General features: G+C 40.3%; 1 protein-coding gene across 1 annotated transcript in view; it reads left to right on the forward strand.

Annotated features, from left to right (window-relative positions):
- obscnb (obscurin, cytoskeletal calmodulin and titin-interacting RhoGEF b) overlaps positions 1-14,895 on the forward strand; it is a 64,454-nt gene that overhangs the window by 37,783 nt on the left and 11,776 nt on the right. The window contains 15 exon segments of the mRNA XM_030752564.1: positions 576-842; positions 983-1,249; positions 1,505-1,771; positions 2,194-2,463; positions 3,395-3,661; positions 4,093-4,371; positions 4,854-5,111; positions 5,316-5,582; positions 5,738-6,010; positions 8,508-8,774; positions 9,006-9,281; positions 9,403-9,675; positions 11,010-11,300; positions 13,061-13,090; positions 13,536-14,873. Coding sequence (XP_030608424.1) covers positions 576-842; positions 983-1,249; positions 1,505-1,771; positions 2,194-2,463; positions 3,395-3,661; positions 4,093-4,371; positions 4,854-5,111; positions 5,316-5,582; positions 5,738-6,010; positions 8,508-8,774; positions 9,006-9,281; positions 9,403-9,675; positions 11,010-11,300; positions 13,061-13,090; positions 13,536-14,873 — 4,890 coding nt within the window.

Consider the following 14,895-nt stretch of genomic DNA (forward strand, 5'->3'; position numbering starts at 1 on the left):
ACATTGGCAATTTGTGAATTTGCGTATTTTACTAGTTTATTAACATGCTTTGTTTCTCATTCGTCTGAAACTCCACTTTTTTATGTTCTTGTGTTTGTTTTGCACTGTGTTTATCACTGTGAATATAAATCTGCTGGTTTTGAATTCATCCCACTGCCACAGCTGGATACCAGAGCACTGGCAAGAAATTGGCACCTGTGCATTCTTTATTCTCCTTATTTTGTTTGAATTCAGCCTGAGTGGATGTTGCTCACTCAATTTTACCTTTGAATGCCATATTTGTGGAATTGCTTTGTTGTTCTTTTCAAACAGGAATAGTTGAGGCCTGTTTTTGACAGACTTTGAAATGCTGTGTTTTGAATAGGCACAGGGGTCCCAGCCATGACTGCGGATCAGTGTTGTTGTTTTGTGTGGAGTCTTTTTGTATTTTCTGTTTTTGTATTTAGTTGAATGAAGAATTATAGCTTAGTCATGTAGGTTAAAAAAATATAGCAAACTAAATCTTTATCTTTTATAAAATCCCGTGGGTTACCACTATACATATCAACACATTATTTTATCCATTCAATCCCAAGTTCTTCCAGTCATATTCAATCAAGACCTGGAGAGCCAAGTAGCTGAAGAGGGGGGTAGTGTCACTCTGCACTGTGAGCTCTCGAAACCTGGAGTCCATGTAGAGTGGAAGAAAGGCTCAGAAATCCTGAACTCTGGAGAAAAATACCTGATAAAACAAACAGGATTCTGCCATGAGATTCATATTCTTGATTTGAGACCTGGAGACACTGGAAGCTATTCGTGCTGTTTAGAGGATGCAATAAGCTCAGCATCTCTGGTTGTAAATGGTAGGATGGATCTGTCTCATGTTGTCTTCATCTTCCATCAAGTCCTTTATTTGTTACTTAATTTCTCCTTACTCCACTTATTTCTTCATTTCTATTCCTTTTTTCATACTTACTTTGTTTTCCTTTTTCTTGCACATCAGCTCTCCCAGTTATTTTCATAAGAGAGCTGGAAAACCAAACGGCTGATGAGGGGGACAGTGTCACCCTGAACTGTGAACTTTCTAAACCTGGTGTTCCTTTGGAGTGGAGGAAGGGAGAACTTGGTCTTTGTCCTTGTGCCAAGTATGAAATTAGACAAAAAGGACTCCTGGCCACACTAGTAATCCATGATGTTGACCCAGAGGATTCTGGGAGTTATACATGTGATGCTGGTGACCAACATAGCACCGCACAATTAGCTGTGAAGGGTATGCTATTGCTTGCATTTTAAGTACAGTGGTGGCATTTTGGTTTAGCTTTGTTAAAATATTGCTCAGAATGTTTGACTTGACCTTGGGGTTAATACTCTAAACCATAAAATAAATATGTAGATTTGAGTCCAACTTCTGCTACTTACGTCTTTACATAGAGTATTTTTGTGTGGGTCAAAGCCTAAAACTTGGATTAAAAGTATTCATGTTCTCATTTCTCCTAAACATTTCCCCCCCCCCAATTTTCTGCAGCCAAACCTGTCCTTTTCAAAGCCCAGCTGCAGAACCTTGAAGGACAGGCAGGAGAGAGCACTTGTCTTCGTTGTGAGATCACAAAGCCGGGAGTCAGTGTGGTCTGGAGGCGTGGTGATCAGGTGCTGACATCCAGCAGCAAGTATCACCTGAAACAGGAAGGAACTGTAGTTGAACTTGTCATCTACAAACTGCAAGGGACTGACTCAGGAGAGTACTCCTGTGATACAGGCAGCCAGAAGACTACAGCTGTCCTCGCTGTGAAGGGTAGGACTTTTTCTATTTAAGACTCTTACTTCCATGCAGTCTCTTGAGCTGGAGTCCAGTCTTACGTCATGTCCTACATCTCTCCCCCTTATTGACCTTCTTTTCACAAAACAACACTTGAGCATGAAGTTCATTAATTTTTTATTTTGTTCCTTCCTAACTTCACTTTATTGTTCAAGAAAAGTTTCTTGTCTCATATACTTTAGCAGTTCACCGTTTTGTGCACTTCTTGTTATTTGCGCTTGATCACTGATCTCACCTTTTCACTTTTCTGTCTTCACAAATATTAACTCACACTACTCCATTTTCTTCACTGGGCACTCATAATTATCGCTCAGCAGAAATCTTCATAAATGATGAAAATCTGCACAACTTGAACTTCACCAAACTTTGTGTGCTTCTAAACTGTATTTGTCAAACAGAGGTCGAGGTTAAAATACTGAAATTCTTGGAGAGCTGCGTTGTATATGAGGGTGAAGATGTCCGCTTTGAGTGTCTGGTTTCTCATGACGAGGCACCCCTGGCCCTGTGGAAACTCCAGGATGTCCCTCTGCAGAATAATGAAATGAACCTGATCAAGGCTGAGGGTCGGCTGCACAGCCTCACACTCAGAGGTGCCACTACAGCTGATTCAGGGACAGTAACTTTCACTGTGGGAAACCACACTTCCACAGCTTCTCTGACAGTCAGAGGTAAGGGAATTAGCAGGCATTGTATTTCTTGGGAGTTTTGCCAGTTTGCTTCCACAGTAACTTTGGGAATTCTTCTGCTCATTTCTTCTCTGTCTTCTTGTTGTCGGACGCGCTGCCTCCATGTTTTCAAAGGTTCTCAAAAACAACAAAATTTTGATTCGTGGGATTTCATGATGTTCTTTTATTTTAACTATATCTTCACTTACTGACTTGTTATCCTTTCATCTCACTATAGTATTTGGAGAAAATTCTCACTTTCCATTCTATTCATATTTCTAAAGTACATGCATGTTTGCCATACTTTCTATTGAACTTGGAACTAATACTCTCTCTAATACTCTCTTTATTTTTCATTTTAGTATTTATACAGCGCTGAATGCTGTCATTACTGTTGATTCACTTTTCTTCAACTGGAAGAAACTCAAGTAAGTCAAAGACTCAACTGGAAATGTTGAGTCTTTGACTTACTGCTTATTACAATGTGTTCTTGTTTGGGGATGCCTGGTTGAGGGATTTCAGACATGCATAATGTTATTTATTGCAACATCCCTCAAATGACTCTCTGAATAACTTCCTTCTCTTTACTTCCTACCAGGCATATATCGCCTTCTCTTCAGTAAAGGATTTGAAATGTGAATTTGTATAGTTAATCTTTTTATGCTGCTCATAGACAAAAAAATAAGTACCATTAAGTAAAAGCCAGATATTTTATTATTTCCCACATTCTGTTATATTATAAATAAACAGGTAACTTGTTCATGAGCTGATTATTGAGGGTTTTTTTCTGATTAGTTTTACTTGGGCTGATTTTAGGTGTTTAGGTGGAAGTACTGTCCAATCTCGCCATGGATTACAGTGTGTTTGTGGTATCTGTGTTCACTTCTGAAAGTTATGAAGTCTTTCAACGTAATTAAATTGGTCTTTCTGGCAGCTGCACCTGTAGTATTCAAGAAGGAGCTGAAAAGTCAGGAAGCCAAAGAAGGAGGTGAAGCCTCTCTGTCCTGTGAGACATCCAGTCCTGATTGCAAGGTGACCTGGTGGAAGGGCTCAACTGCTCTCACACAGGGAGAGAAATACACCATGGAGCAAAGAGCAACCACTCACATCCTGATCATACACAAGCTGATCATGGAGGATAGTGGAGAATATACCTGTGATACAGGAGACCAGAAAAGCACTGCTGCCCTGACTCTGAAAGGTAACGGAGCACATCTTCATCTATCATCTGTCTGTGTCTCTCATCTTCTCTCTTGTCTTCATCCTTCCTGAAGTTCATTTCATATTCATCCCATTATCAAGTACTGGAAAAAGGGGGAACCTCTACTTGCAACTAATCCTCTTGGATTCACAAGTTACAAACTTAGAGAGTCCGATGTCCTAGTTGCAATAAAATTTAAACTTTACTGCTTTACTGGAATTTATCTGATTTTATTTGTTTGTATGTGGAACTATGACAGATTGTTGATAATTATCCTGGTAGCTCTAGGGTGTTAAAAAAAATGCCGCTGCATCCATGTTCATGAAATCTGGGAATGAAGTGTTAAGTAAGGTTACACCCTCATAGCGATATTGTCTGGAAGCTCTGCACCGAACTGATCTCTGATCTCTCATCATCCTATTCACCCTCAGAGCATGTGCGAATCATTCGAGAACTCTGCGACATTACTGTGGCCACTGGGCAAGATGCCGTCTTTGAGGTTGAGCTATCACACTCTGGTGTCACTAATGGGGAATGGTGGCTTTCAGACAACCTGCTTCAAAATAATGATCTGAATCAAATGAGCGTTAAAGGCAGAGTGCACCGTTTGGTCCTCAAGATGGTAACCACGGATGAATCAGGAGATGTTGCCTTCGTAGTGGGAGAAGAGAAGAGTGTGGCCTGTCTTCTGGTGGAGGAGAAACCCAAAGGTAAAGCAGATGCGATGGTCATTTGAGATTTTTAATCCTTGGAGCCATCGTCATCAAAAAACAAACATTTGTTTTTTCAAATGAAAATCCACTGGCATCTTTGTCATCATCACCATCATCATCATCACTCTAGCAACATAGTTTCTTTTCTTTTTGGTCGTAACTCAAAAATTCATATGGAAACCTTTAGTTAAATCACAGGTAGGATGAAATGGGAAAGCGTCTTACATTAAAAACATCACTCTGACATCATAATATTTATAATAAAGTATAACTTGACTGCTTGGCAGAGGCATACAAACACAAAGCAGTAATTCTAGTTTCTTTTAAACTGTCATGTTATTCTGTGTAAAATATAAGTAAATCGTGTACAGAAATCAGTGCATGCCTTCAAGAATGGAGAATGTAGTTGATAAAATAATTACTGCCAGTGTGGAAGGGAAAAGACTGCATATAAAATGCTACTTTTCATTTATTTGCAGTGCTAATATTAGAGAAGCCACACAACACTGTTGCATTAGAAGGTGAAACTGTCACTCTGGCCTGCACCATCTCTGATCCCAATGGCACGGTTACCTGGATCAAAAACAATGTGGCCCTCCAACCAGGTCTCAAGTATGACCTGAGGAAGAATGCAGCATTTTATCAGCTTTATATCCACAACTTGGTGCCTGAGGACTCAGGAACGTACACCTGTGACACTGGGGATGCACAGTGTGATGTCACGCTGACCGTGGAAGGTAAAAGCAATCTTTTCCTGTTGGATGGACAGCTAAAATGTTCTTGAACGTCCACCTCCTTCAACCACAAGCCCAGTCTAGCATCACAGCACAGCTTTTGTCTGAAGTCTTCACAGATGTTTCTCTCACTATCTCAGCTATCTGACATCAAACTCGCCATCTCAATATCTTATATCAACCTTTCCCATTCTAAACTTTCACCAGGTGCCCCAGTGTTCTTCCAGGAAGAGCTCAAGAACCAGGATGCCATAGAGGGTGATGATATTACTCTGCACTGTGAGCTTTCTAAGCCAGGTGTTCGTGTTGAGTGGAGGAAAGGAGGAATAGTCCTCCAGCATGGCACAAAGTATAAGATGAGGCAGTCAGGGTGTATCCAAGAACTCTGTATATGGAATCTGGAGCCTGAAGACAGTGGGTACTACACCTGCGATACAGGAGACCAGCTCACAACAGGTTCTTTGGTAGTGCAAGGTAGCCTCCCATTCACTACTGCTGCGTTTTTTTTCTTAATTGTGAAAATTATGTCTGTCTTGCTTTATTTTATTTAATTTATTTTTTTAGAGTTGGCATCATGCTGATATTAAGTACATTTAAGGCTCAGCTTCTTCATATTTTCCTTTCAACAGCAAAAGAAGTCTTCTTTGTTTCTGGTCTTAAGTCCACTGATGTTTTTGTTGGTGAATGGGCAACTTTCTCCTGCCAGCTGTCTGGTAGGGCCCATGGCAAGGTGCAGTGGTGGCTGGATGGCACCTTGCTAGAGAACAGCCCCTTTAGCGAGATAGGGCTGGCCCAGAGCCACATCCACACACTCACCTTAAAGAACCTGGCCACAGATGACTCTGGCACTGTCACCTTCAAAGCTGGCAGTTTAACATCAACAGCCAAGCTCTTGGTCAAAGGTATCTTAAAAAATGCAGAGTGAGATAAGCAGTCTCTTAAGGACCCTGCAGTGTTTAAATTCTACATCTAAAATCTTGTTTTAAACCTATTTATAGATTACACTCACTACAGTTGACAGTTTTGCAACTGCTATATTTCTTATTACTTTGAATAGGAACAGGAAACTAAGATATTCTTGCTTTTTTATTTATGAGTAGCATTTACCAAAAAAAAGAGTGTGCAATTCTTTCTGAAGAATATGAGTATATATGATTTTACTGCAGGGTTCCATTTGAAGTTTGAAGTGTGTAAATAGGTTGATTGTAGCTATTTGGGATATTAATATGCCAGCATGCATGAATAGGAGCAGTTTGCATTTCATTAAGAATAATAAGTCATGTTTTATGCAATATGCTTTAATATAATCCAAATATACAACTGGGTGCAGCACCACAGTAATTTTTATTAACCTTTTTGGCTAAATGAGCTAGTATTAAAAAATGGTGCTCTTCTTTTGTACATAGGGCTGCTGAAATAATAAGAAATAATAATCACGGTTATGTTTCTCACTTTTATGATCACAATCAGAAGCACTGACTCATTTTGTGGACTACAGTAACTGTTATATCTTTAATAGTACTTTCTGTTGCATCATTACACTTGAGACATAAATTAATTTGCATTCTTAAAAAAATTCATATGTTTACACAATAGTAAAAAGTACAATTAGAGACCAACTTCCAGTGAGATCACACCAGCCCCCACACCTGTTCAATTCAATTCAATTTTATTTATATAGCACCAAATCACAATAACAGTTGCCTCAAGGTTCTTTATATTGTAAGGTAAAGACCATGCAATAATAGAGAGAATCCCCAACAATCAGATGACCCCCTATGAGCAAGCACTTGGTGACAGTGGGAAGGAAAAACACCCCTTTAATAGGAAGAAACCTTTGGCAGAGCCAGGCTCTGTCAGCACATCTATGTTCTGACCAATAAGCAGGCTGCTCAGTAATCATGACTACATTTTTACAGGAGTTTTTTATAGTCAAGCGTTGGACCTACAGACCTGTAAAGTGTTGTGACTGCATCTTGCAAGGCTGACCAAGTCATTCACAGACAGACATATTAATACTTGCTAAAGTGTTTTTGATTCTTGGGACACTGACAGCTACCTGTAAATATTAGCAAACAATCAAGAACTTCTGCTACACTTTAATATAACTGATAAAAAATAGAGTGCAAAAATAATTATAATACTTGTATTATAATGTGTATTATAAAATGTATTAGACTTCTGTCAAACTGCTATTAATATAAAACATTCAGTACATGAAACATTACTTAACAGTTTTATGTTGTTCACCTTTAAGCTGCAGTAGGCAGAACTCCCTTTGAGCTTTGTCCAAGACAGGACCCAAAATGACTGATTTAGAGTGAAGCTCTGTACTAAAACTTGCTTGGCTCAGGTGATGAGCACTTTTAACTTCATTACTGTAGTCTTTATCATCATTCCCTGATGGCTTTGTCAGCCTACCTTTTAGGCTAACTGTCCTGTTGGCTAAGTTGGGAGGTGTTTCTGGTCCACATCCTGTGACATCCTGTGTTTAATGCTGCTGCTCTAACATTTTGCTGATGTTTTTTTTTTTTTTGATGGTGAATTTAAGGTTGCTTGTTTAAGACTTATTTACCCTCTTATCTATACAGTATATGACATATTCTGACTACAAATGTATCTGTAGCCAAACAACTATAATATATAATAAAATTGTGAGCAGTTTCTTTAAACTGTGCCTTCAACAACAGGGAAAGGAAGACCAATTAATACAAGAATGCTGAAAACAAGCATCATCAATCTGGGATTTCTTGATTTATTTTAAGCTTGGCACTCTTAAAGTGTCAAAAGCATGATCGTGATTATTATATGGTTAACTGTGCAGCCCTAACTGTAAGTATCCTCTGGTAAAATAAATAATGAGCCTTTCTCATTTGGTGTTTGGATTCAGCAAAAAAACCAATCATACTATAGTGAAATGCTTGGTAAAGAAAGTGCTGCTCCACCCATCCATACAGGCCGGCTGCTCAAATAGTCATGCTCCATTCATCTCCACTGTCCCATCCTACCAAACCCTTCTTCTAACCTTCCAGCATTAAAATGTCTAACTCTTGTATATCTACCTTGAGTTTGGCATCTCTATCCACGTATCACTCCCTTCTCCTCTGTTAGCTGCCAGTAAGTCTTGGCCCTTGGTTGTAAACCTTTGACTGTTGGACTTTTTCACCCCCTGAGAGCATTGGACAAATAAAAATACACATTAAATAAAACAACAACAAACACACATAATGTTAGGACATTACAGTCAACAATACCAAAATAATGCCATTCACATATTTACACTCAGATATGGTTTTGGGGGGGTTACAAAGCCCTTATGTCAGTCGGCATGGCCTGCTTCTATCCTTACATCTCATGGCCAGGATCTGATCTTATGATGCCCTGACCCCCCAACCTCAGATCCCACAGTTGAAGTGGTGAGCGAGATGGAGGACCTTTGGGTGGTTGAAAACCAACCGGCCGAGTTCATCTGCCAATACTCAAGGCCGGTGAAAGCTCGTTGGAAGAAAGATGGGCAACCTTTGCAGTCTGATGGCCTAAGGGTGGTAGTGGAGCAGGACTGGAATGTTGCTCGCTTGTACATTAGCCGTGTGTCCGCTGAGGACAGGGGCGCGTACTCCTGTGAGGCAGAGGGGACCTGCGTGGTCGCTTCACTTCATGTGGAAGGTGAGCTTCCCTCCACATGGAAAGATCACCAGGCTTTAGGGGGTCTACTCTGCTTCTTCCCACAAAAACGTCTTTAGCTCAAAAAAAAAAAAAAAACTTACTGATTGTCACAACATTTGTGCCCTTTGTTGACAAAGACTTAAATATTTAACTTTTGGCTTTGAGAATTGCATTTTTAAAAAAAATCTATTTTAATGAAGTTGCCTTTGTTTCTTCATTTGCTTTCTACAGCCAAGCCTATTAACATTGTTCAGGGTCTGGAGAATATGGAAACCTTTGATGGCGGCGAAGCGCTGTTTGAGTGTGCCCTGTCTCGCCCTGAGAACAAAGACTGTCAGTGGCTCCTGGATGGGAAACCACTGAAAGAATCCCCTAATGCTGAGGTTGTATCATTCGAGAGTGGCCGTCGCCATCTGCTCCTGCTGAAAGAGCTGCGTGTTAAAGACAGCTGCACGGTGACTTTCAGAGCTGGAACAGCTTCCACATCTGCCCAGCTCACTGTTAAAGGTAAGTCATCAAAATCAAGACCATAAGACTGTGAAGCTGTGGTAGTATTATACTCTTAAGTTTAGTCAATTGTGAATTAAGAAATTTTACATGGAATTTATGTGGATTTTTCCCATATAAGGTTGGCAGCTGGACATTGTGAAGGGTTTGGAGGACAGAGTGGCTGCAGTGGGAGAGAAAGTTGAGTTTTGCGTTGAGCTCACTGAGCCTGTCCCTGTGGCAGAAGTGGCCTGGTATGCTAATGGAGTTGAGCTTAAACCCAGTGATCTCTGGGCTATGAGGGCTGATGGTCGTTCTTACCGCCTTGTCCTGAGACAGGCGCCTCTTTTGCCCCAGCAGGAAATTACATTTGCTGCTAGAGATGCTATCTCTCTGGCCAAGCTCACCATCATCAGTAAGTGTTTGATGGACAGCACTGCTAAGATTGCTTTTAGCTTGTTGTAATTACAGTTAAAAAAAAAAAAAAAATCTTTGAGTTTTCTGATTTTTTGTTTTTAGATTGCAGTTGTTACAGTTCTCCTAAATGAAAAATCATAAATGCACTCTTGTAACCATGGCTCTTTAAGTTAGTAGAATATCTCTACATATTTATGTATTCCAGTTGTGTAATCCATTTGTCAAGTCTATAGAAATATTAAGAAGTATCCCTTTAAACCTACAGTATATATAGGTAAGATAAAAAAAACAATCAGAAAGACTAAAAACCCCTTCTTGGTCTGCTAAAACACTGATGTGTACTTGGACTACAGAAGTATCCTAGTTTTCAATTTTGGAGTTTTGGCCAGGCAGAGTGGACCCAGGATTTAAATCTTGGAGATTTTAGGGTATAGCTAAAATGTCCGATCTCTATAATGACAAAAACTGTTTGTCTTTTGAAGAACTTTGGACCAAGTATGACATACCATTAAGCTTTTTTTTTAATACCTCCAACTGTGAAGCTTTATATTTACACTCTAGAGGGCTGGCGTCTCTCTTATACAACCTATTTCCTAGTAGGTGCAATTCCATAAAATACTACAGGCAAGGAGAACAGACTTAAAATATGATTTACACGAGTAATAATGATCCCAGTCATGCTCTTTAGTTCAAAAACAAATTAAAAATACATATAATAAATTACTGCAATGTAAATGGATAAAGGATCTCGATTGCAGTGTATGTGGGAATGCCCTCTGATACTCTCTTTTTGGAAAAGGGTGCAGGATATATGTAGCCAAATTTCTGAGGAAGAGGTTCCTCTTAATCCTAAATTATGCCCATTAGATATTTACCCAGATGAATTTGTAATCTCAGGTCTTTACTCAACTTCTGCTTTTTAGAAGCCAAACAGTGTATAGCTTGCACTTGGAAGAAGCAAACAACCTGTTCAAATTTACAGTAGCTTAACGAAATAACGTATCCTCCTGGTTTAGAAAAGATAAGCTACATAAAAAAAAAAAAAAAAAAAAAACTTGAAAAGTTCTGGGGCATCTGGAACACCTTCCATAACTTCCTGAAGAATAATATTGAAAGATGGGTGGAAGGAAGACCTGAACTTACTTCTGTACAGGAGTGCCTATTTGTATGTTCCTTGTTCAGTGTTGTTATCTTCAAAACAATGACTAAAGAAATGTTTGGGGGAAAAAAAACATCTGGAGAGAGCAGTAATAGCTTAATATTGTTGTGTATTTAGTTCTTAATTAGTATAAAAGCATCTAATGGTTGTTTTCTTTTGTTCCTTCCTGATAGCTGTACCTGATCCTCCAGAGGACCCAGAGGTCCTCAGTAAGACTAAAAAATCTGTCACCCTCTCTTGGTTCACACCTTTACATGATGGAGGAAGTCCCATTCTGGGCTACAGAGTGGAGATGCGACTGGTAGACAGTGCCCTCTGGCTTCCATGTCACTCTGAGCCTGTGCGTAACACAGAATTTGTGGTTGAAAATCTCATGACAGGGAGTGGCTACAGGTTTAGAGTGGCGGCCATCAACAGAGCAGGGATAGGGGAGCCTGTCGAGCTGCCTCAGACTGTTCAGCTTGGTGAGTGAAATACTTTCCTTAATGCAACAGTGTATCAGTTTTTTTCTGTGGCATTTTGCGTATTATTGCATTTATTGTTAATGTGTTACATGACATGGAGATATACAGTCATGGCTGAAAATGTTGGCATCCCAGAAAATTATTGCAATCACACATGTTTTGTTATGCACATGTTTATTTCCTTTGTGTGTATTGGAAAAACACACAAAAAAGAAGGAAAAAAAGCCAAAATCCATATAATTTCATGCTAAACTTCAAAAATGGGCTGGACAGAATTGTTGGCACCTTTTCAAAATTGTGGGTAAAAAAACTTTGTTTCAAGCATTTGATGCTTGTTTAAACTCAGCTGTGGCAAGTAACAGGTGCGGGCAATATAAAAATTCACAGCTGAAACCAGATAAAACGGAGAGAATCTTTGCATTGTGTGTCTGTGTGTGCCACACTAAATATGGAGAACAGAAAGAGAAGAGAACTGTCTGAGGACTTGAGAACCAAAATTGTGGAAAAATATAAACAATCTCAAGGTTACAAATCCATCTCCAGAGATCTTGATATTCCTTTGTTCAAGAATTTTACAGCCCATGGCACTGTAGCTAATCTTCCTGGATGTGGACGGAAGAGAAAAATTGATGAAAGGTTGCAACGCAGGATAGTCCGGATGGTGAATAAGCAGCCCCAATCAAGTTCATCATCATCATCAGTGTCAGCCTGAACTATCCATTGAAATTTGAATGAAAGGAAACGCTATGGCAGGAGACCCAGGAGGACCCCACTTCTGACAAAGAGACATAAAAAAGCTAGACTGCAGTTTGCCAAAATGTACATGAGTAAGCCAAAATCCTTCTGGTACAATGTCTTGTGGACAGATGAGACCAAGATAGAGCTTTCTGGTAAAGGACATCTTTCTGCTGTTTATGGAAAACAGAACGAGGCCTACAAAGAAAAGAACACAGTATCTAGAGTCAAATATGGTGGAGGTTCAAAGATGTTTTGGGGTTTTTCTGCTGCCTTTGACAATGGATTCCTTGACTGTGTGCAAGGCATCATGAAATCTGAAGATTACCAAAGGATTTTGGATCACAATATAGGGCCCAGTGTCAGAAAGCTGGGTTTGTGTCCAAGGTCATGGGTCTTCCAGCAGGACAATGACCCCAAACATACTTCAAAAAGCACAAAGAAATGGATACAAAGTGCTGGAGAGTTCTGAAGTGGCCAGCAATGTGTCCAGCTCTAAATTACATTGAACACCTGTGGAGAGATCTTAAAATTGCTGTTGGGAGAAGGCACCCTTCAAATATAAGAGACCTGGAGCAGTTTGAAAAAGAAAAGTGGTCCAAAATTCCAGTTGAGAGGTGTAAGAATCTTGTTGACAGTTACAGGAAGCAGTTGATTTCAGTTATTTTTTCCAACCAGATATTAAGTTGAGGGTGCCAGTAAATTTGTCCAGCCCATTTTTGGATTTTTGCGTAGAATTATATGAATTTTGGCTTTTTTTTTCTGTTTTTTGTGTTGTTCCAACACACACAAAGGAAATAGACATGTGCATAACAAATGATGTGTAATTGCAATAATTTTCTGGGAGAAATACTTCATTTTCTGTAAAAATTTCAGGGGTGCCACCATTTTCGGCCATGACTGTAAGAGCTAGCTTTACATAATTGCACCATTCTAGCCAATTACATGGTTCTAGAAAGCAAGGAATTTAGATGTTTTTTAAACATTAATATCATTTGTATTTTTTTCTTTTAATTGTAACACAGAAGCACCTACTCAGCCACTGATTAGCCCAGGTAAGCCACTGTATGCTTTTGTATTCATGCCACAAGCTCTGTTGTAATTGAACAACCCTTCACTCAAGGGTTGGGCGACCTTTGCCATAACCTGACCATACATGCACACATTTATGTCTCAAGTGTCAGTTATATGCAGATATGCCAAAGTTAGACTATATTGAGGCAGATTAAATTTGATATGAATCCAGGAATAGTGATAATACTGATTCAATGCATTCATGGGGAACAAAAGGTAGATATTACATCAATTAGTAAGCTATTTGCAACCACTCTGGTCATCAAGATCTTTCACGGGGATAACCCTAATACACACTCCTCAAGTCAAATTTTTATCCATCTTGCGAAGTTAGAATAAGTGTTAACACTTAGGATCAAGTACCAGTTAAACGGGGGTGGTGGTGTATGGACCCTAACAGTAACTCCATTGTGGTTGTATGTATAGATGCAAAACAGGAAGAGACTGAGGTACTGGGACAGCCCAGTCTTCCTCCTGAAGCTGCTGAAGAAGGTGATCTCCATGAGCTGTGGGAAGCATCGGCCAAGAAACGACGTATGAGTCGGGAGCCCACTCTGGACTCCATCTCTGAACAACCCGAGGAGGATGGCAAAAGTGCGCAAAGCAAATTAGGGCAGAATCAGCTTCAACCATCTGAGAAAGTGGAAGTCAAATCAGCAGAGAAGGAGCAGGTCATTGTATCTAAGAAGCAGATAGAAACCAGCCTGTGCACCAGCTCTGAGGATGAGTCTGTTTCTGGGGGTTCAACACTTGTGTCCTACCTCAAAAAGAGCAGCAAGACTGCTGAGACAGCAACAAATGAAGCAGAGACTCTGGCTGCTGAGAGGTTCTTTGCACATTTCCAGATGTCAGAACAGACGACAGTGCAGCAGACAGAAGTGAAAGCAACTGTAGTTCAGCAAACGCATGAAAAGCATGTGTCTACGGAGGAGACTAGCATCATGGAGATCAGTAAAGAGGATGACCCTGAGCTCAGAGAGGCTGCTGTTAAGATTCAAGCTGCCTTCAAGGGCTACAAAGCCCGCAAGGACATGCGTCCTGTTTTTAAAGAAACCTTCAAAGACCAGACCAAAGAACCTAATGGCACCATACATCTGGAATGTGTGACAGAGGGTAAACCCGATAAGGTCCGCTGGTTGAAAGATGGAGAACCACTGACAGATGGCAAGCATCATCATATTGATATCTACAATGATGGCACATGCTCACTGGTCATTACTGCAATCACCACCAAGGACACTGGGGTTTACACATGTGAAGCCACCAACAAATTTGGAGTAGCTTCTCACAGCGGTAAGGTGACTGTAGGTATGGTGAGAGAGTCATCGGGCCGACGGCCACTTACAGTAGGTTACAGTGCTGACAGTGAGCCCGAGAGCTCCTCAGGCAGTGAGATGGATGAGTCACTGAGACAGGCGAGCAGACGCCTCCGGCGCCTGTTGCGCACACGTCTCCCACCAGATGTTGAGGAAGAACCATTTGTCAGTGCAGATGAGGGAGACTTGCGTCCCCCTGATCCACACTCTTACCGTGAAGATGACAATTATATCTACATTCGTTTTGATTCACAGACAGAGGCTGAAGTTGCCTCTAAGAGGTTTCAGGAAATGTTTACAGTCCATGGTGTTCCTGTGGAGACTACCATCTTACCTGCAGGGCCTCCAAAAGTGGAGCTGCGAATTAAAAAGATAGGCTACATACAAGATGGTACACAGACCCCCACTCAAGATAGACAGCCTCCTGCTTTATTGACTGGAGCTCCAGGTAAGAAGCAGGTTGTTCTCTG

Source organism: Archocentrus centrarchus, chromosome 17 (genome assembly GCF_007364275.1).
Source record: "Archocentrus centrarchus isolate MPI-CPG fArcCen1 chromosome 17, fArcCen1, whole genome shotgun sequence".
NCBI lineage: Eukaryota > Metazoa > Chordata > Actinopteri > Cichliformes > Cichlidae > Archocentrus > Archocentrus centrarchus.